Consider the following 21,160-nt stretch of genomic DNA (forward strand, 5'->3'; position numbering starts at 1 on the left):
ACGCACATGAATTAGCGAGTATATAGACACTCATAAGAGTATTTTTAGCACATGTTCTGCAGTGTTGACTGCTTCGTAAGTGATGCTTCGCGTATATGAGCTTCCACTAATTAAACAATAGTCGATTTAATCTGTTTTCCAGCCCTCAGGTCAACGTTCGCATCGAATCGACAAGTCGCGAATAGAACTACCGGAAGTGTTTTTTGGCATGGAGTCCCTATTCTGGAGGTTACAATCGAAGAATGTTTCAGGGAGGACGAACAGTAGTCCACCACTTTGGGAGAATTGGACGGCGTTGCTTCAGCAAGAAGCTTCTAAATGGTAGCGGAGTGAGCGTGCCGTCGCTGCATCACCCCTCACGCCAAGATGAACTTCTCTACCCGCTCCTTATGTTCTTGACCGAGACCTAACGCCTCGCCGTCCATCAACCCATGTACATAGCATTCCCCAACAAACTCCCACTTTCCTTCCCCTCGTTCCCTCAAAACATAAAGGACCTGGCCCCCAAGTAAAGGACAAATCTTATCTCCTAACCTCGCCGCAGCTGGAGCAAGTCCAATCTTCCCTCCCTCTGTCCACATAAACCTCCTCCCATATGTTGCCTTCCTCATGCCTTCAATAACATCACTCGCGTAGATTGATAACTTCTGGTTATCCAATGTGAATCGCTCGATTCCTATGGCATTCCAATCGAAACTGTGTGGGCGGATAGGCATGATGTCGTTTGAGGCATCGATTGTATCCGCGGTGACGGTTGTGAGGAATGCTTCTTCGATGGTTTCAGGATGTGGAGGATTATATAAAGCTGAAGAGTTGGAAGGCAGCCAAAATGATTTGAGAATATTGAACATTTCTCTCCGGGTGTTGTCCCGTACAAAAGAAGCCGATGAGAGTAATTTAATACTGTCGGCCACCATTCCTTTGATATGCAAAGCCTTATTCTCAACGAAGCCGGAGACAGTAGTTCCTTTACTAGCGTTATAAACAGTTCCGATAATGCGATCAGATTGGATGTCAATTTGATGCTTGTAAAATGGGTAAATATTGAGTTTTACTCGCCAGTCTGGTACCCAAGAAGGAAGCTCGTTTGGAACATATTGTAGAAGCTCAGAGTCGACTGCTGGCCGAGTTACAAAGCCAAGAAAATCTAGTTTATGACCTGGCAGAGACTTTGATAGAAATGACTCAGCAAAGCCAATATAGATATTTTCAAAGGGTGTCGAATAATCTGGCACAATGTCTCCTGGTCCGATGTCCGATGCTAGTCCCATATATCTTGTCTCGCGGGTCTGTGCTTTCATACACTCGCAGCTCGCCACAGAGATTTAACAGTAAACACCGAGTCTTCGACTTCTTCCAGTGTGGGCAAAAACTACTCAAGCTACTCAAGCTACTCTAGAGTAGTCTTGAGTAGAGTAGAGTAGAGTTTGAGTAGCATAATATGGTACTTGAGTAGAGTAGAGTAGAGTACTACTCTAGAGTAACTCAAGAGTAGTCACGTACAAGTTACGTAAATATAAAAATTTGATATTTATTTAATTATTAATAAATAAATAAGGTATATATTAAGCAGTACTATATAATTTAAGCTAGAGCTTATATAAGGCTACTTAAATACCACTTTTCTTCTATAAAAACTAGATTTCCCTCCTCGAAATCTTTCTTTTCCTGCTTTTTTTATTCTTCTTTTACTTCTTCTAATTCGTCTTTAAATAACTCCCAGCTTTTTAAGTAAGATATTATCTTAATAGTACTCTTATTAAGTCTATTATGTAATTTAAATAATAAGAGTGCCTTGAGAGAAGAGTTTGCCCTTAATAGCTAAGGAAGCCTAAGAATATATTAAGGTTCTACCTTGCTTACCAAGCCTTGCTACTACTTGATTGGGCAGTGCAGTGGCGCTAGACTCGGGCCACCCCGGAGCCTTACCTAATTAGGCTAGTATGTCACGTGTAACATCACGTGTAACATCACGTGCATACTACTCAACTACTCTAGAATATTCTAGAGTAGTTGAGTAGAGTATTGAGTAGAGTATGAGTAGTGAGAAATTTATTTGAGTAGAATATGAGTAGGGCCCACTACTCTACTCTACTCTACTCATTTCCCACACTGACTTCTTCCATTTGCTGAACATATCAAGGACAGTGAAGAAGTTGAAGGGGGCGGGATTGAGCCTCGTGGTGGAGTAAAGCGTGAGTTCGTGTGCAACGAAAGAAGTGGTAATAACATGCGCCAACTTGACGAGTCTATCTCCACAGAAAAACGTTCGTTCATTCGTTGCCGTCGCTTCTTGAACAATCCAGGCACGAGTGAACCATGGCCGGTCGAGGAGTTTGAATATAGCTTGCCAAGCTGCCTGGCATTTGGATCCGGGTTCTCTCCAGAAGACCGAATCTTCTGGCGAAATGTGAGATATTAACGTGGACTCTTGCCACGGGCTTTCATCCCCAGTTTTCGCACTGATTAGCTCAACAAGATGAGTTGCAATTTCGATGAGTTTCTCCACTGCCAATATACTATCATCCGCATGTTCCCCTAACCAAATGGCAACCATCGTGGCATCGGAGTAGATTTGTGTCATAAGCAAAACTTGCGCTCCTCGCTCGGATAGATCATGTTGATTGATGCAGATTGCATCGGCCCAGATATAAGCTTCTTGTTCTCTGATATGCGCTCCGATACGAAGATTGCGGCATAAAGTGACGGGATTACAGGGCATTCGTACTGCAAGTCCATTTTCAGGCCACTTTCTACCACACTCACCCACTGAAGCCCCCTATATTTCCAGGCTACTCTCCTGTAAGCACGCTATAAACTATAAACAAGGGGTACCACACCTTTAGAAGGCATGTCCCCTGTGCTTACAGGGGCAGAGTCGCTAAAGGGTCCTATAATAGCTCTCTCACAGCGTCCGAGCGCTATAGTTGCTCCGCCAGCAACACCATAACCCCTGAAGATCTTCAAACCCCTTGCAAATGTCTCACAGCCCTTGTTTTAGGGGTTCAGGCCTGGAGTTACAATGCTTATAGCGGGTGTAGTCCCTTAAACCACACCCTGGAGTCCGCTAAGACCCCTACGCAAGCGTAAATGCCCTGTAATCCCGTCACTTTATGCCGCAATCTTCGTAGAATGCAAGGCTGCCCATAGGTTGTAAGCCACCGGGAGATGCGTATTGTTGACTAGAATGTTCTCATATGCTTCGGCACTACCCCATGCATATGATAGAGCATAGTAGATCGGAGCAGAACCCATGAGGACATGGACAAGTTCGCAGTCGAGAGTATCGCCAGGGAGAAATCGCAGCAGACGAAATTCCCCATCTTTGAGTAGTGTGTATTTGAAGCGGGGTAAGTCTCGCGGTGGGGTCCGAGATTTGAAAGGTTTCATCTGCATAGTGATAACAGCTATATTTGCAGAGACCGAGGAGAGGTTGTGCCATACTCCGTAAACAATACAATGGGGGAAAGGGGGATGATCTGGCTTGCCATGTAGTTGGCGTTTTGTGGCGCACGGCCTGGAATATCTTGGCTAAAAGCTGAAACAGCCTACCATATCCCCCGGTTTAATTGCTAGTGCATATGTTTTAAGTATAGGTGCGGATAGGAATCCAGGGTATTAGGCCAGTGCGGAAGTCCCTTTTAAGCTAGCTAAGAGCCACTTCCAGGGTAAACGGTCTTCGTGAACCTTCTACGCTCACCCCTGGCTTAATACGCAGACCTCTTTTTACTCTGTGCAATACATCCAAAAGCCCTGCGACCAGGCTTATAACCACTCAGAATAGGAATTCTGTTCCTCTAACCCATATTAGGTGCGCTAGCAATTAAACCAGGGGGAGGATAGTGTGGTAGTAGAAGGCCAGATCCATCCCTGTACATACAGAACTTCGCTAGTTGAAGTGGTAATTAAAGGATTCGCGAAAGCGGGAAATTCGAATTTGCTGACGGAGCTCAAATAACACAAAACCCGAAGGGAGGGATTCTAAGATGTTGATAATATTCATCACGTGATCAGACACACCCCTGTCTGCTACCCCGCCCCCGCATTTCTTACCGCAAAAACAGACATCACGTACGGAAAGCGATAAGGATCAAGTGATCAAGCGATTTTCGAATCCGGTTTTCAATATCTAATTTGTGGCACGTGTACACCCCACCAAAAATCGCCTGTAACCAAAATACCGCATTTTGTATACGTAACCATACCTAACTTAAGTCCCTTTATTACTATCTATTATAAGACTCGTATATATAATTAAATCATATTTTTAAGTATAGATAATTTATAATATAATTAACTATAATACTTCTGAATTGTTCTTATAAGGTTATACTAGTCCCGTACTACTACCTATATACCCCTCTGCCCCTTTTCTCTACTCTTACTAATATATAACTAGCTTTATATATATAAGGTATATATAGAAGGACGGAATTATATCGGATTAGAGAATTTATTACAGAGGATATATTTGGAATAGCTAGTTAGTAGGAGGCATATCCGAAACCGGCAAAAATAAATCAAGATATATAAAGTTACTAGTTTATAGGAGGTATATCCGAAACCGGTAGTACCGAATAAGGATATACTTGAAGTAGCCGGCTAGTAGGAGATATATCCGAAACTAGTAGTAATAAATAAAGATATATATAGAGTTACTAGTTAGTAAAAAATATATCCGAAACCGGTAGTAATAAGTAAAGATATACTATAAAATAACTCGGTATAGATCTATATCCAAAATAGAGATAGATAGTCCTACTAATTCTTTAATATAGAGGGGTTTTCCTACTATATTCTTGTTCCCTAGATTACTATCTTTGCTCCCTTTTACTCCTATTCTTAATCCAATCTCTTTAAAACTGCCTTTATCTAAGACTTTATATATTATAATACTATAGCCTATTATAAAAAGTACCAAAAGCAGAAGGGTATTAGTCCTTTTTATAGCTACTATAGTATTATCTTTCCCTCCTCAAGTCCGACCGAATCTATCTTAGAGGAGGAATATCTATAGAAGGCCCATAAGCTAAAGCCAAAGCCTCTTACCTCTTGCCCTTCCAAGAATAATAAGAGGGATAATAATAATAATAGTACTAAAGAGGTAGGTACTAGAAATTAGTATACCTATTAGGCTAAGTTCTAAAAGAATAAGGAGAAGAGGGAGAAGGAGGGAAAAAAGGAGCAAATAAGGAAGGAAAGGGAAAGTCTCTAAAGAACTATTACTAGGAATACTCTTTATAGTATATAGGAAGACGATCTCGCCTCTATTAGGAAGAAGAAGAAGAAATCGAGGCTCTAGGGAAGAACTTTAACTAAGGCTTATAGTTAGCAAAAATTAAAAATAAAGGAAGATAATAAAAGAAAGTATAATAAAGAAGGGCTAACTAGTAGATATGGCTATAACCCTGCTAATAAGCCTTTACTAATAGGTTTATTAATAACTATCTATTACTATATTAGCTACTCTGGGAAGCTATTTAAATAGACTACCTTTTCAAAACTCCTATTTTTTCTTAATCCTTATAAGACATTTATAAGGCTTAGTAACTAGGTACTTAATTACCTCTAAAAGTCTAATATCTGGAAAGATATTAGAAGGGCTAAATACTATAAACTTGATCTTAAGAATTAAAGCCTAACTATAGGCTACCTTACTAATAGGGTTACCTGCTCCAAAGTTCTGGACTTTCCGGTTCTATTTAGAGAAAATCACACTTTTAAATAGTTCCTTAAATATATAAAGAAGATATATTCTAGTATAAATTATTAAGAGCCCAAACTCTGCTTCCTTATTCCCGTTAAAAAAAAATAGCCTCTATAGGATTATTAATTATATAAAGGGCTAATAGTTAATTTAATAATAACCCCTAATACTAATAACTTATTAAAAACCCTTAATACTAATAACTCTAATAGTAATATAATTAGAAATAATTATATATCTAAAGAGAAGCAGTATTAGTATTAAAGTACTAGTAAATAACTTGATATTATCTATTAAGAGAACTATAAGAGATCTAAGTCTCTATATACTCTAGCTACTAAAACTCCAGCCGGTAAGCCTATTCCAGCCAGTAAGCCCACTCCAGCCAGTAAGCCTACTCTAGCCAGTGAGCCCACTCTAGCCAGTAAGCCCACTCTAGTTACTGAGCCCATTCTAGTTACTAAGCCTATTCTAGCCAGTAATCCCGAAGAGCCCTTTAATGAGATATTCGACAAATAATATAAGTAGCTAAGGGAGTCTATAATAAAAGGTTATATTAATAAGTATTAGCATATATTAAAAAAGAGGCTGGCAGATCTTGAGAGAGAAAAGAAATAATTTGAGATACGAAAACAGAGCTTTAAAAAGAAGAGGGATATAATAATTAAAAAAAGTAATACCTATATAAATAGGCTCGATAAGAGAGTATGGCTTTTAAAAGCTATAAAAGAGGAATTTGAAATTAAAAAACAAAGTCTTGCCAAAATCTATATAAAGAATTTTAAGAAGCTAAATATAAAGATACTTTCTTTCCTTTTAGGAGATTCTCAAAACAAGGCAGTTAAAAGAGGGCTTGGCAAGCTAGTTATTTAGTAGGATAAGAGCAAAAGCTTAATATCTACTATATAGGAAGCCTTTTAGGCAGCTATATAAGAGACCCAGGGCAAAAGCTCGGGATTAGTAGTACTAGTAGTTCAGGAAGCTTAGGGTAAAGGCTCTGGATCTCTCGAGATAGCTAGGCCTAATATTAGCAAAAGCTTTCTATAATTTATTAAAAGTAAGGGGAAAATATATAAGTAGTAAGAGACTATCTAGATTTCCTAGTATTATTAAATTAGTTATATCGAGAATCTTATTACTCTAGTAGCTAGTCAAATTAGAAATATAAAAAGTAATATTTACTTATTTCTAATTAACTAATTTCTAGTTAATTTCAAGAACCTAAAAATTATATAATTATATATCTTTCTCTTCCGGCTATATAATACCTTAAAAAACAGATATTATATATCTGCTATAATAAAGGGCTTTATTATTAACCTAATTAGGTAAGGTATAATACTATTTTATTATATTACTAGCTATTTATATAGCTATTCTATAAGTAATTCAAATAAGTTTTAATATCCTCGGATCTCTATATATAGCCTAGTCTATAAACTAAAATAGCTCTATATCTAGTAATACTATAATTTAATTTTTAATATAAAAATAATTGCCTTATTTCGGTATATTTAAATATATTAGGTTTGGTTTTTTTAATAGTATTATTATTAAATTATTATTTCCTAGAAATACTAAGTAATACTTTTCCCTAAGAAATATATATTCTTAATAAATAGTAAAAGTAAATATAGAATTTAATAATATAATTATCCCGTATTAGTATCTTTTTTTTTTTATAAAAGTATAATTCTATTTTATTTTTATTTTAAAACCTTTATTTTTCTTTTATATTTTTTTGACTTTACTATTAATACTAAGAGCTAGTATCTAACTGCCCTTTACTAATACCTCTATTAATACCTCTATTAATACCAAGAGCTAGTATCTAACTACCTATAACCTTTTCTTCTTCCTCTTTCCTCTTTTTTTTTAATTCTTCTACTAATAATACCAAGAGCTAGTACCTAACTACTACTTCCGGATCACTTTTATTCGGAACTCCTATACTATAAGTCTTTAACCTATTTGCTTTTTAGAAAGCTAAATTTTAGATCCCTTCTCTCCTTTCTAATACCTCTTATATTTTTAGGCCCTTTGGGAATACCCTTTCTCAAACTTCTAAAAAGAGGCTAATTTCTATTTAGATCTTCTCTTTTCTTTTCTAATACCTTCTCCCCTCTTTTAATACTTATAAAACCCTTTGGGCTACTACTAAATACTTTTATTCTTTATCTTGGAATATATACTAACTTATTCTTATAGGAAATAGCCTTCCTTTCTCTAATCTCGACTCTTTTAATATATACTTCTTATCTTTAGGCTATTTAGATATCTCTTCGTTTGCTTTTATAGAATATATACTAACTTATTTTCTAGTTTTCCTTATTTTACCTCGCCTTACCTCTTCTTTAATATTACTATATATATATCTAGTTAGTACTAGTTCTTATAACCTATAGTTAGGCTTTCTATTTATTAAATATCCGGATATTTTATTTTACTTTTACTTTATATATTTTGTTTTATATATTTTACTTTTCTTTTATTATAGGTTAGAACTCAAATAGTATTTATTTTAAGTACTTATATTCTCGGGTATATAAGACTTCTATAGATCTTTCGGAATTATAAACTAGCCTACTTTAGTTCGGGAAAGCTTTCTCGAGAGTATTTCAGAAGTTATAGTATTTACTATAACTCTTCCTAAAAATTAATATAGTATAGGTATTTCTGGTTTATTCTCTTTCTATAGAATAAACCGCTACCCTAAATCTATATAAAAGTCCTAATTATTTCTCGAGTTAAAATATAAATACTTCTTATTTCTATTAAATTAGGTATAAAGGATAGCAGGTATCTTCGGGCTAAACTATAGTACTAGTTAAGTACTAAGACTTCCTATACCTATCTTATAAACTTATAATTCGAGATATATTATATTTAATAAGGCTTCTATATCTAATTACTTTATATTATAGTAAAATATCTTAGTATTATAATTAGGGAAGTTCTGCTTTATAATCTTATTTACTATTTATAGATTTTCTAGCTAATAAGTTTTGGCTAATAGCTAAGAAACTTATTAGTTACTTTATCTAAAGCCTCTAGAAATAGGAAGTTGCCCTAATAAAGACTTAGTATTAAAAATAGGTTTAACTAATTAATCCAAACGAGGAGTTTATAATAGAAGTTTCTATATCTAGGTAATTTTATATAATGAACTCAAGTTCCTATTCCTGATTATACGAGTTATAATATATAATAAACTCAAAATTTTCTGGCCTATTAAAGCTTGGGTTATCTTTAGAAGAATTAGTAAGCTTTTCTAGATAGACTTATTAAGGCCTTGGTTTTTAAAGGTATTAGTCTAGCCTTCTTATTCTTTCCTTAGGTAATAGTTCAGCTTTCAGGAATTATATATAAATGTCGGAATAAATAAGGAGATATATTATATATACTTTTTGGATAAATTAGGATAAAACCTATAGGATTCCTATAATATTTATATTAAATCTATAATACTAGCTAGTAAAGACTTTAATAACCTTAATAAGACTTGAATTATAAGCCCGGCCTTCAGATTTCTTATTTAACTTAAAGGTTAAGTAGTCTATAATAGGTTACCTATTATAGAATATATTATACTCTTTTCCTAAAAAGTACTAGATACTAGTAATAGTCCGGATACCCCAAAGCCCTTAAAACTCTTTATAAGTTTCTGGCTTTGAGGTATTTTTATAGCTAGCTAATTCTATAGAGTTATATAATTATATAATTCCTTATATTAATTTAAAGAAATTATATCTTTATATATAGCTATAATATTGCCTTTAAGGAGCTTAGTATAAATAAACTTTTATAGCCCAAATATTAGTTATTAAATAAGTTATTCAAGATCCCTTTATTCTTTAAATTCCCTAAATTATCCTTATATTACTTTTTATTATTTATAGAAACCTTACTATTAAGATTATTCTCTTTAATATTCTCTAGTCCTCAATTTACTATAATTATATCCTCTAGTCTCTATTTCGCCTTTTAAACTATCTTTAATTACTTATCTCTCCTATAAGGAGGCTTAATATTAAATAAGAGCTTTCTAACTCTCTCTTTATAGAATTTAAGAATATAATAAAGAAACTAATATACCCTAATATAGTCTTAATCTAGCCCCGCTTTAAGCTTATTTATATTATATATAATACCGGTATTTTTAAGAAAAGTTATATAAAGCTCTTTAATTTCGGGAGTTTAATATATTATATAATTATATCTCGTAATTTCTTCTTTAAGCTTAGAAAGCAATTACTTAGCCGCTCCTATTAGGGAAGTACTATAATAACAAACTCCCTAGTAATAATTATATAGCTTTTCTGAAACTCTAGGCCAGAGGTAATTAGCCCTTACTTACTAAGAGCGGATTAGACTAATATTATAAAGGAGAACAAAGTTATTAATTTATTAGTAGAAGGTATTTATATAAATAAATCGAATAGTAATTAGGTTATAATAAGACTCTCTATTAAAGATACTTATATTATAAAAAGATTTAAAGAACTATCTCTAGGTCTCTATAAGTTTACTAGCTAAGGTATTTTATTATATCTTAATATACTAATTCTTTATTAAGGGCCTATAAATAAAGGCCTTTTTTTATAGTAAATTATAACCTTTTACTAACCGCCGGAGCTCGACTTATATAATTACTATAAGTAGTATCTCCTAGCCTTTATTAGCTCGTAACTTTTTTGGAAAGTAGCCCTATTCCCTAATATAAAGGAAATAGAACTTTAGGATAGTAATCTATATATAATTTAATATATTAATAAAAATACTAATTATTATTCGAGAATATATATTAATAATACTATAGATCTGAAAGCTATAATAGAATAACTTATTATATCTATTTATAAACTAATATTAACCTAGTTCCTTTATAATAAATCTCCTATACTTCTAGTCTTTATACTTATCTCGCACTTTTACTTCTATCTTATCTAATATCCTAAATATTTACTATATCTCCTTACGAGATATAAATTTACTAATATTCTTTTGGACCTAGTAATATATTCTCCTATAACTATACCGGATTAATTAACTGCTTTTTAGTTCCTTAAGAATGAATTCTTTAGCTTCCTTAAGGGTATTAATATACTTGGTATTAAATTAATTTCGTCTTAGCTAAAGCTTATAATAGTAGTAAATTATTTTTAGGGTATATATATTAAGCCTAGGGTAATTGAGTTTATAATTAAAGATCCGAAGTATATATTTAGGCAAATAGTTCTAATACTAGAGGTAATATATTATCTTAACTAGCTTTTTATTATAAAGATATTCCTTAAGCTTTATTTGCTATTAATCCGGAAAGAGTTTAGTATTTCATTATTATAGTTAGATAATATAGCTAGTCTTACTAGTATTAAACCTTTCTAATTATAAGATATATCTAATATCCTAAAGAGTTTTCTCTTAAATATAATAAAGCTCTTTAATTTGAGCTTAATACTATTTCTATAATTAAGGATTAATTCTATTAGCTCCTATAATATAGTATAGTTTATAAGTTATAGTAATAGTAATTTGAAATAAAAAGTAAAAAAAGAGAGGAAATATATAATTCTTTAAATATTAGTTTATACTAGTATGAAAACCCTACTTTTATATTTATATAAAATATAATATTATAACTACTAAAGTAATTATAATTATAATTTTATATAGAAGTAGTTCTATATTTCAGAATTCCAAATATAGTCTTATTTTTATATTATATTATCTAGATTATTAAATAATACTAATATTTCCACTCTTATATATAAAGAAAGCTTATTTTCAGTATTATATAACTATATAATTCCCTGGATTCGAGAAACTAGTATAAAATTTAGAGAAGGCAACTTGCTATTTATATAATTCCAAAGTTATCTAGGCTTCCTAACCTAATTCTATATTCTTTAGGCCTAACCAGGAGCTTTCTATCTATATCCTAGTATTATACTAGTAGTAAAGCTATAGATATAGTTTACCTAACCTACTATTTGGCTCCGGAATTATATCCTATAATTCCTTATTATAAAAGTAGTACTAATATAGTAAATACTATTACTTATAAAGTTAATTCTATTTTCTAGTTAGCTTATTAATCCCATCTTTACTTCTATTTGCGAATTTATTATTACTTTATAAGGCAGAGAGCTTGAAAAAGTTAATTCGATTTCCTAGATTATTTATAAATCCGTTCTTTTATATTTTTTGGGCCTTTATAATATAAAGGTAATTCCGAATTTGTAATTACTTTTCGGAAAGAGGGTATTATAAAAAGGCCTTCTTTTTTTTCTAACTAAGCCTTCTTCTCTTAATTATAATATTATACCTAACTTTTTCTTTATCTTTCTTCTTCTTTCTTTAAGTATTATTTAAGTCTTTCTTCCTACTATAAGGTAAATATAATCCTTTATTATATTACTAAAGAAGTCCTTAAAGAGAAAGAAAAGATATAATATATATAATATTAATAATATTAATAATCTATATCTATCTAGTAAAGATAAGTAATATAATATAGCTCAAGTATAAAGGTTTCAAGCCTTAAGAGACTATAGAAGAATAGTAAATTATACTCTCTTTATATAAAAAGCTAGAATATAGTACTAATTAAATATTAGAATAATAATTTATTAAATCTACTAAACCCCTTTCCTTCTTTAAATACCTTATAACCTTCTCTTACTACTACTAATAAATAGTTCTATCTCGAGCTTTTCGATATCCCTAATAAGATAATACAAGTTATAAAGAATATCTATAAAATACTAGAGGTTTAAGATATAAAGTTTTATTCTAGAAAGAAGCTAGCTAACTTGGATAATTCAAAGATTATAGTAAATCTAGAGGTAATATATAGTCAAACTCGAGGCTATTTAGTATCTATATCTTATATTAATTATACGAAAAAGAACCCCAAAAGCCTATAGTAAAAATATATATAAGTTCAGGGCAAATTCAACCGAGCCTATTATAATTACAGATATAATAATAGTAGTAAAGTATATATCTTATACTGCCTTAATATAGTACTAAAAGATCTAGCTTCTCCCAAGTTAGCCTCTATAAAACCTTAACCTTTAAAGCTATAAATACCCTTGAAATGAAGTAATAAAGTAAAGAGACTAATAAAGGGAGAGGAAGAGAGAGAGGAAAAGAGTAAAAATAAGAATAAAGAGAATAATAGAGATAGAGATATTTCGAATATTATAGGAGATAATAGCAAGGATAATAATAGTAAGGAAGGTATACCTCGTAATCCATAGGATCTATTATACGAACTATACAAGTTAAAGGGGGGTTAATAGTAGTTAAGAAGGGGGGGCAGAGGCAGGAGCGGGGGCAAAGGGGGTACTAGAGATATTATAGTAAAGACAAATACAAATATTGGTATATTTAGTAACTGCAAATAGCTTTATTTTGGCTACCTCTATATAAGTTATATATACGAGTATAATAATAGTTGCATATGCAAAATACGGTATTTTGGTTGCGGGCGATTTTTGGTGGGGTGTGTACGTACCACAAATTAGACATTGAAAACCGGATTCGAAAATCGCTTGATCACTTGATCCTTATCGCTTTCCGTAATCACGACATCCACAAACGATCAACCAATCTGGCATCGTTGTAACAACAGAAGCTTCTGATGCAATAGCTCTCCCAACAAATGTTGCGCGAGGTTTGAGGTTTGGGGAGGAGATGGACAGCCCGGCACCGCCCTCAACTGCTGCCGGCGAGTCTGGGAATAGTGGCAGGAGAAGGCCCAAGACTTTCCATTGCCGATACTGCTCTGATACTTTCCATCGACTGGAACATATCCAACGCCACGAGCGTACGCATACTAAGGAGAAGCCATTCCCGTGTGCCACCTGTGGTAAGGCGTTTGCGAGACGGTACGCCTCCTAGGAGGTACATGTAGAGAAACAGCTTGACTGATAACTTTTGAAGAGACCTGGTACTTCGACACGAGAAGCTCGTCCATGATATCGAGCCAAGCAAAAATCCGAGAAGGTTAAGTACAGTTCCAAATATTGAGACACAACTTCCCGAAACTGAGCACTCGTTCGGTCCAGCCGTCATACAGACAAGTTGGGCTCCCCAGAATTCTCCCGCTGAATCCTCGAACACTGTAAGTCAATATGCATCAAATGATATCCAGGATTCTCAAGTCATCCAAGCCGGGTTTTTTTCCGGCCCCATCAACCAACCGGCAGAAAACGACTCAACCCTCCCACCAAACATGGGCAATCTCGACTACGCCATGCCTGTGACCACAGAAATCCCAGGGGACTACAATTTATTCTTTGATAACTTCGATACTTCAAACTTCTATCTACCTTCAACAGTCTTCGACGCCGAGTTGCCGGTTTCACTGTGGTCGAGACCAGACTTTGGAGGCAATGTGGAGCCTGAAAATGGCAACAGACGCATTCCTTTACCACGAAGTGAAAATAACGCTCTCAGCCACCTCGGCTCACGACTTCCGTCATTGCAATCACACGATCAAGATCTCATGAGTAGTGAGCCTGCTCCTCAAGCAGACTTTCTTCGAGCTGGTCCCCCTTGGAAAACATCTGGAGAGGACCACAGGCAGATCCAATCCAACTTGAGCAAGTTTGCTCATGTGTTACCCAAAGGCTTTAGTGTGCCATCGCGGCATACTCTGTCCCGCTTTTTCGAAGGCTACATCACTGGATTCCATCAACATCTTCCTTTTCTTCACATCCCAACCTTTTCCGTGTCGAGGTGCGCTCCTGAGCTATTCCTTGCTGTTGCAGCGGTTGGTGCCATGTATCGATTTGAGAGTACAAAGGGAAATAAGCTTTGGTATGCAGCAAAAGCGGTGGCTTCGGAACAGCTCAGAAGACGGCAAAGCCAACACGTTGCTGATATTCTGTCATCACCCACGCCAAGTCGTGCTTCTCTCAGCAAATCTCCAGCATCTTGTCCCCCGCCTGAAACTCCGCATGATACTAGTCGCAGCAATCACGTCTCAGAAGCCACAGGACTTTCAAATGATATACGGTAAGTCAGGTCATGTCATGGGTATAGACTTAAATTATTGCAGTCAATTTGAGTGGCATTATTTCACTGGTTCTAGCTAAGTCGTAATATAGGTCGCCATCCGCACAAGCCCGCCTTTCCACAATCCAAACATTTCTCATTTTAATGGCAATGGGCATGTGGGGACCACCAGCGTTGCTTCGAGAAGCCATGGTAATTCAAAACCAGCTGGCACTTCTCATTCGAGAGCACGGTCTACGCGCACCCGATAATCCGAGTACGGGATCTAGCTGGGAAGATTGGATCCTGTTTGAGGGCAATTGCCGTACTAAATGCATTGCATATTGCTTCTTTAACTTACAGTCTATTGCGTATGACACTCCTCCAGTCCTCCGCACATCGGAGATGAAGATCAATCTTCCACACTCTTCGGAGGAATGGCGAGCAGGATCCGCTGAGGAGTGGCAGCTCGCCCAAAGCAATACCCCGCAACATCCGCTCTCATTCCAACACGTCCTATCTAGACTTTTTTCAGCTACTCGAGAAGAAATACCGCCAATATCTTCCTTGGGAAATTACGTTCTCATCCATGCCATTATTCAACAAATTTATGCTGTTCGCCAAGCCTCTATGATGACCAGTCCGCCAACCGGCAATGGAAGCCTACCACCTGCGGACATTGAAAAGTTCGGGCAGGTTCTGAGGCTTTGGCAGATTGGTTGGGAAAAGGCTCCGGAGAGCAGTCTCGACCCAATGAATCCGTATGGGCCAGTGGCATTCAGCTCTACCGCCCTATTGAGACTGGCCTATATCCGACTACACTGTGACCTTGGCCCATGTCGAGGACTGGATACTAGAGATCCACAGATAATTGCGCGCACTCTGAAGGCTTCTCTGCCACTTACTCGCAGCCCACTGCTCAGCCGGGCAATCCTTCAGGCAGCTCATGCGTTGTCGATCCCTGTGAAGATTGGTATCAAGTTTGTGGCGCATACACATACACTTCTTTGGAGTATGCAGCACAGCTTGGCAAATCTTGAGTGCGCCTTTCTACTCAGTGAGTATATGCAGTCTTCGTTCACTCCCCAACCTCAGAGCTAATTGACAGGCAAATGGCTACACATAATTGCAGACTGCATTCCAGAATTGACAGTCGACGAAAGGAATCTGCTAGAGATGGTTCGCAGTATTGTTGGGGAGACTCATTATGCGGTCGACCCTGAGAATAATAATGAGATGAATAGAGGTGTGGAGATCAAACAGTTGAGTGTGGCGGTGGTCAGAATTTGGGCTGAGGTATTCACCGGCAGCCAACATGTATTCCGACTGGTAAAAGTCATTGGGCTGGCTTTGGAAGTCTATGCCGATCTATCAGAGGCAAACGAGTTTGTAGAGTAAAAAGATGCTGCCCAGAAATCAAGTTGCTTTTGAGTTTTCCATGCTCCTCAAAAAGAGTTTATACGATTCCCTTATCGCACCAAGCCGGTCGATGTAAGATTATAAAAGCGTCCGTTATAGGGTCAAGCCATTACTCATCCAGGATTAAACAGTTTCAGTACTGTTCTCGCCCTCTACCTCAATGTGCACCCTCTGCGGAGGTGTGTTCTTGTCCAAGTCGGCATGCTCGATATTGTGATCCCCGTTGATGAAGTCCTTAGCATTCTCGATATTGCCGTACATATCTACAACGTCATCGCCAAACACTGCAGACATCTGCTCTAAAGTGAACCCCTTAGTCTTTGGGGACATCGTTAGCAAAGGTCCCCCCCCCCCCCCAAGAAAGGAGCGAAACACTTACATCCGGGAAGAAGAAAATCACCACAAGCGCCATGACAGATGTCAGTGCAATGAACACTACATAGTAGAGAGCACCGATATTTGCGAATGCTGGTCCAGCAGCACCTGTGAAGATACATCCCCAAAACAAGACTGGTGAAAGTGATACAGAAACACCGATGGCGCGATACTCTCCAGGATACAACTCAGAACTGTATACCAATGAGGCACACTCAACCCCAGTGGCATAGCTGGATCTCTGTTAAGTCTTTTGTGTCGGACGGTATTGAGGTGGCGACTTACACGATAATCATGAGGAACGTGAACACCGCAGCTGCGGTATTTCCAGCTTTGTTGTCGGTTCCTGAGTATAGATATGTAGTGGTGCAAAGCACGATTAACATACAATCAAGAATAACAAGGGACACCGCTGCGCGAGCCAATATTAGCTTGGTCCCTGGCCAGTACAACAAGGAGACGCACCAACAAGTTTCTTCCTTCCAACATAATCACCGAGCATTCCGCCGCAAAAATTACCAGTGCCGTTAAGGACAGACCAAATGGAACCAAATATCCCGGCCATGAAAGCAGAGTACCCAAGAGATTGATAGATTGTTGATTGGTAAGCTATTTGAAACATGTCAGCTAAAGGTAACGTTGTTCAGAATAGAATTTAACCTACTGAGCACTACAAGCAGCCCACTGCATTGGGTACAACTCATCGAAAGAAACCCAATCAAGAACCTCTTCTGCAATGACCTCTTCTTCAAAGCCTGCCACATCGGCAGGTGGTTTTGATTCTCATAGTCAATCTGATTCTTAATGACGAACAGCTCTTTCTGAGCAAAGAGGTGATTTGGATCACTAGCTTTCTTGTGGAGAGCGATGAGAACTTTTTTGGCTTCTTCGGCACGGTCGTGCATGTATACTAGCAATTTCGGTCAGCTTTTCTTGTGTACAGAAAGCAATAACTTACGCCATCGTGGACTCTCAGGTAGGAACCAGACGACGATAAGGAGTACCAGTGGAAAAATTGTCTGCAACGCGAGTGGGACACGCCATCCAACCTTCAAATGTGAGCGAGGGTTTCAACAGTGAGCATGAATAGGAAGACTCACATTTCCTCCAGTGTGAAAGAAGCCCACACCAATCCAACCGGAGATCATCGAACCATATCCGATCAGCGATGCTGGTAGCATTAGCCCCAAGCATAGAGATCATTGTTTTCTACAGCTCACCATGTATACCAACAAGCAAGCCACGATTTGACGGCGGAGCAGTTTCGGCTTGGTAAAGTGGCACAGCAGGTAGAAGAACACCCATGCCAGCTCCGACAATGAGTCTAGCGACAATCATCATAGCAGGATTGATACTCCCAGCCTGCAATACGGCTCCAATTACGGATACTGTGGCTCCCAACGCTATGCCGCTCTTGCGTCCGTAACGATTTCCGAAAGCCGTGTAGGACACGCAAGCGAAGAAGCCGCCGACATAGAGAATAGTGTTCCACCAGGCGATGATGCTGGTGGTGTTGGCTGCTCCGGGTCCCTCTAGCTCGAGATTCATGTACTCGTAGAAAGCTGCTTTCTCGAGCGTCTGCAACACAAGCCAGTCAACGTCTTTTTTGATACGGAAGGAGAGTTGGAAGCTTACATTGCCCAGAATTGCAGCTGCATAGCCATATGTTAAACTACCAAACGCAGCAGTTACCGAAACCTGTGGATGCGTTCAGTTTAATTCTGTCAGCGAGTGTAACTATGTAAGGATACACAAACCAGAATATTGTATCCAGATGGATTATTCATCTTGGGTATTGGTTGTTTTACTTCTAAGGACTATGTTTCCTAGATAGCGGGTCGAGCTCGCTGTGATTCAGGAAACGATTCTTTGGCGATGGCGATGGCGATGCCTAAACCTTTCTCTTCGATAGTGAATGATGGGTGTACGGAGATTGCGGCATAAAGTGACGGGACTACAGGGCATTTGTACCGCAAGTTCACTTACAGGCCACTTTCTACCCCTGAGGATCTTCCACGACCTTGTAAATGTCTCACAGCCTTGATTTGGGGCTTTAGGCCTAGATTTACAAGGCATAGCGGGCGTGGTAAACCTTAAGCCACTCCCTGGAGTCCGCTAAGACCCCTACGCGAGCGTAAATGCCCTGTAATCCCTTCATGGGCGGTGAGAAGGGGGGGGAGGCGGACGTAGTATTGACATAAAACGGAGCAGCTAAGTCGATGAATGCCTCATTTCTGAAACCAGTTGAATTAAATTAGATTCAGGAAAGAATTGGGACTCCGCGGGGAGGACTCATATCCCTGGAGCTCCAATCACCACATGAATTGGGCAGGAAAGGGGTGCCATGCATCAAAACTGTTCCCTGACTATTGGACGCCTTTCGAATCTTGTTGTACGACTTGGATGTGTCCATAGGTGAAAAGCACTAGCAAGTTGAGGATCACTGGATGCCAAGCTAGCAAGGTCACTCACACTCCCTTTTAGCCCCCATTCTTGCCGTAGCTGACTGCCGAGGAAGTCGGGCTGCGGACCCCACACTAGGTGCTACCAAACTCCCCTGTTCCTTGCTCTCACAGCCCCATTCTCCATTCTCCATTCTCCATTCCCTAATCTCCTTTTGGATCTCGGTTGCTATAGTGCAGAACATCCGATATGTACACCCTGAAGGTCTTGACGTAATAAAGTGATACCTTCAACGGATTGGGATGCTGAGCACAAGGAGTTCGAACATCTTTAATTATAAGATCATTTTCACTTCCAAAAACCAACTGGGAGAATATTTCAACACCCAATCCTCGCTGAATTTCACTCCTGCGCCCACTCTTCTGAACCGTTGCACCACATCCATCACAAAAAAAAGGAGCCGGGCATAACCCTCGTCGCCATGGGAAGCATCACAGAGCCTTCACTCGACTATGAAGTCATCATCATTGGGGCTGGCTTTTCCGGAATCTACTCTCTCATCAAAATGAGGGAGTTGGGGGTGCGGGTAAAGGTGATCGAAGCAGGCAGTCAAGTGGGGGGCACATGGTACTGGAATCGTTATCCCGGTGCTCGATTCGACTCTGAAAGTGTTTCCTACGGTTTCTCTTTCTCCAAAGAACTTCTTGATGAGTGGAAGTGGGAAGAGAGCTTCTCACCTCAGCCGGAGACCGAGAAATACGCGAACTTCGTTTGCGACAAATTCGACCTTCGTCGGGACATTCAGCTTGACACTCGAATCACCGCTGCTCAGTTTCACGCCAGCAGTCGGTCCTGGCAATTAATGAGCGAAGTTGGAGAGACTTTTACCTCGAGATATCTCATCACGGCCATGGGGCCATTGACGCAGGCAACTTTGCCGAATGTACCGGGCGTTCGTGATTTCAAAGGCCAAGCGTTTCACACTTCCCGATGGCCAGATGATTCTCCGGATCTATCCAACAAGAGAGTGGCAGTTATTGGAACCGGGGCCACCGGAATACAAACCATCCAGACAATCGCCAGCGATGTTGGACACTTGGCTGTGTTTCAGCGGCAGCCTAATTGGTCAAAACCGCTTCACAACACCAAAATATCTGATGAAGAGATGGCAAAGATCCGACTACGTTACCCAGAGATCTTCCAGCGGTGCAAAGAGACCTCAAACGCTTTCATACACGGAAATGGGGACACGAGAAAAACAGTAGAGGTTCCTAAGGAGGAACGCGAAGCATTCTGGGAGAAACTCTATGCAGAACCGGGCTTCGGAATTGTCCTATCCAATTTCCAGGATATCCACAAAGATAAAGAAGCAAACGGCCTTCTCAGTGAGTTCATTGCAAATAAGATTCGGTCGCGAGTCCACGACCCTGCCATTGCCGAGAAACTGATTCCGAGAAACCACGGTGTTGGTACGAAAAGATTACCGCTTGAAACGCATTATTTCGAGGTTTACAACCAACCAAATGTCGAGTTGGTCGACCTTCGCGATACTCCTCTTGAGTGCATCACGGAAAAGGGAATCCGGACCACGGAGAAAGAGCATGAATTTGACATCATCATCTACGCCACTGGCTTCGATGCCATTACCGGAGCCTTTGATGCCATCAACTTCATTGGCGTAAATGGTACAAAACTGCGAGACATGTGGAAGGAAGGCCCCAGAACATATCTCGGCATAACGGTGCAGGATTTCCCTAACATGTTCATGATCATGGGTCCACATCAAGCCATGGGGAACATTCCAAGGAGCATTGAGTATGCTGTTGCATGGGTATCTTCTCTCATCGCCTTCTGCCGCGAACGCGGTATCACGTGGGTGGAGCCCACGCCAGAGCTTACGGAGGAGTGGTATGAGCATGTCAATAATTGTGCTGTTGGATTGCTGGCCAACGATGTTGACTCGTGGATGACTGGCGTCAACAAGAATGTGGCAACTCGGCAGAAGCGGATCATAATGCGGTATCAGGGCGGAATTCTCGTTTTTAGAAAGTACTGTGATAGGGTGGCGGCAAGTAAATATGCCGGCATGAAGCTGTTGTAGAAGAGATAAATTGATTTATTATGGAGTTATACTGAGCGTTCAACCGTTAATTCATTCATTTCGATGATCTCCATTCTGAAGAAGAATTCTGCTCGCGTGATTAGAAAGGGTGAGATGAGACTTCCGAAATTATTGTTTTATGTCTTCTC

At 38.3% G+C, this 21,160-nt stretch overlaps 5 protein-coding genes across 5 annotated transcripts; 2 read left to right on the forward strand and 3 right to left on the reverse strand.

The window, feature by feature from the left end:
- Positions 1 to 356: 356 nt before the first annotated feature.
- K444DRAFT_526916 (uncharacterized protein) lies at positions 357 to 611 on the reverse strand (the record flags this gene model as incomplete). The annotated part of the gene is made up of 1 exon (XM_024874590.1): positions 357 to 611. The coding sequence occupies one exon, from the start codon at positions 609 to 611 to the stop codon at positions 357 to 359; it is 255 nt and encodes an 84-aa protein (XP_024737999.1).
- Positions 612 to 2,290: 1,679 nt separating this feature from the next.
- Positions 2,291 to 3,315, reverse strand: K444DRAFT_487702 (heterokaryon incompatibility; the record flags this gene model as incomplete). The annotated part of the gene is made up of 3 exons (XM_024873148.1): positions 2,291 to 2,355; positions 2,464 to 2,749; positions 3,184 to 3,315. Coding segments are annotated over 3 exons (483 nt in total), but the record flags the coding sequence as incomplete, so codon positions are not given.
- A 10,082-nt stretch (positions 3,316 to 13,397) lies between these two features.
- K444DRAFT_558943 (uncharacterized protein) lies at positions 13,398 to 16,134 on the forward strand. The gene is made up of 4 exons (XM_024876852.1): positions 13,398 to 13,602; positions 13,658 to 14,734; positions 14,827 to 15,770; positions 15,822 to 16,134. The coding sequence occupies exons 1-4, from the start codon at positions 13,409 to 13,411 to the stop codon at positions 16,109 to 16,111; spliced, it is 2,505 nt and encodes an 834-aa protein (XP_024738001.1). The 5' UTR covers positions 13,398 to 13,408; the 3' UTR covers positions 16,112 to 16,134.
- A 20-nt stretch (positions 16,135 to 16,154) lies between these two features.
- K444DRAFT_363560 (general substrate transporter) lies at positions 16,155 to 18,764 on the reverse strand. The gene is made up of 10 exons (XM_024872209.1): positions 18,265 to 18,764; positions 18,143 to 18,205; positions 17,728 to 18,085; positions 17,608 to 17,678; positions 17,466 to 17,556; positions 17,172 to 17,417; positions 16,973 to 17,116; positions 16,793 to 16,919; positions 16,512 to 16,740; positions 16,155 to 16,450 (listed from the first exon to the last, which is right to left on the reverse strand). The coding sequence occupies exons 1-10, from the start codon at positions 18,292 to 18,294 to the stop codon at positions 16,256 to 16,258; spliced, it is 1,554 nt and encodes a 517-aa protein (XP_024738002.1). The 5' UTR covers positions 18,295 to 18,764; the 3' UTR covers positions 16,155 to 16,255.
- Positions 18,765 to 19,197: 433 nt separating this feature from the next.
- K444DRAFT_611373 (FAD/NAD(P)-binding domain-containing protein) lies at positions 19,198 to 21,049 on the forward strand. The gene has a single exon (XM_024879927.1). The coding sequence runs from the start codon at positions 19,392 to 19,394 to the stop codon at positions 21,009 to 21,011; it is 1,620 nt and encodes a 539-aa protein (XP_024738003.1). The 5' UTR covers positions 19,198 to 19,391; the 3' UTR covers positions 21,012 to 21,049.
- Positions 21,050 to 21,160: the final 111 nt, after the last annotated feature.

The sequence above is a fragment of the Hyaloscypha bicolor genome (assembly GCF_002865645.1).
Source record: "Hyaloscypha bicolor E unplaced genomic scaffold K444scaffold_56, whole genome shotgun sequence".
Taxonomy (NCBI): domain Eukaryota; kingdom Fungi; phylum Ascomycota; class Leotiomycetes; order Helotiales; family Hyaloscyphaceae; genus Hyaloscypha; species Hyaloscypha bicolor.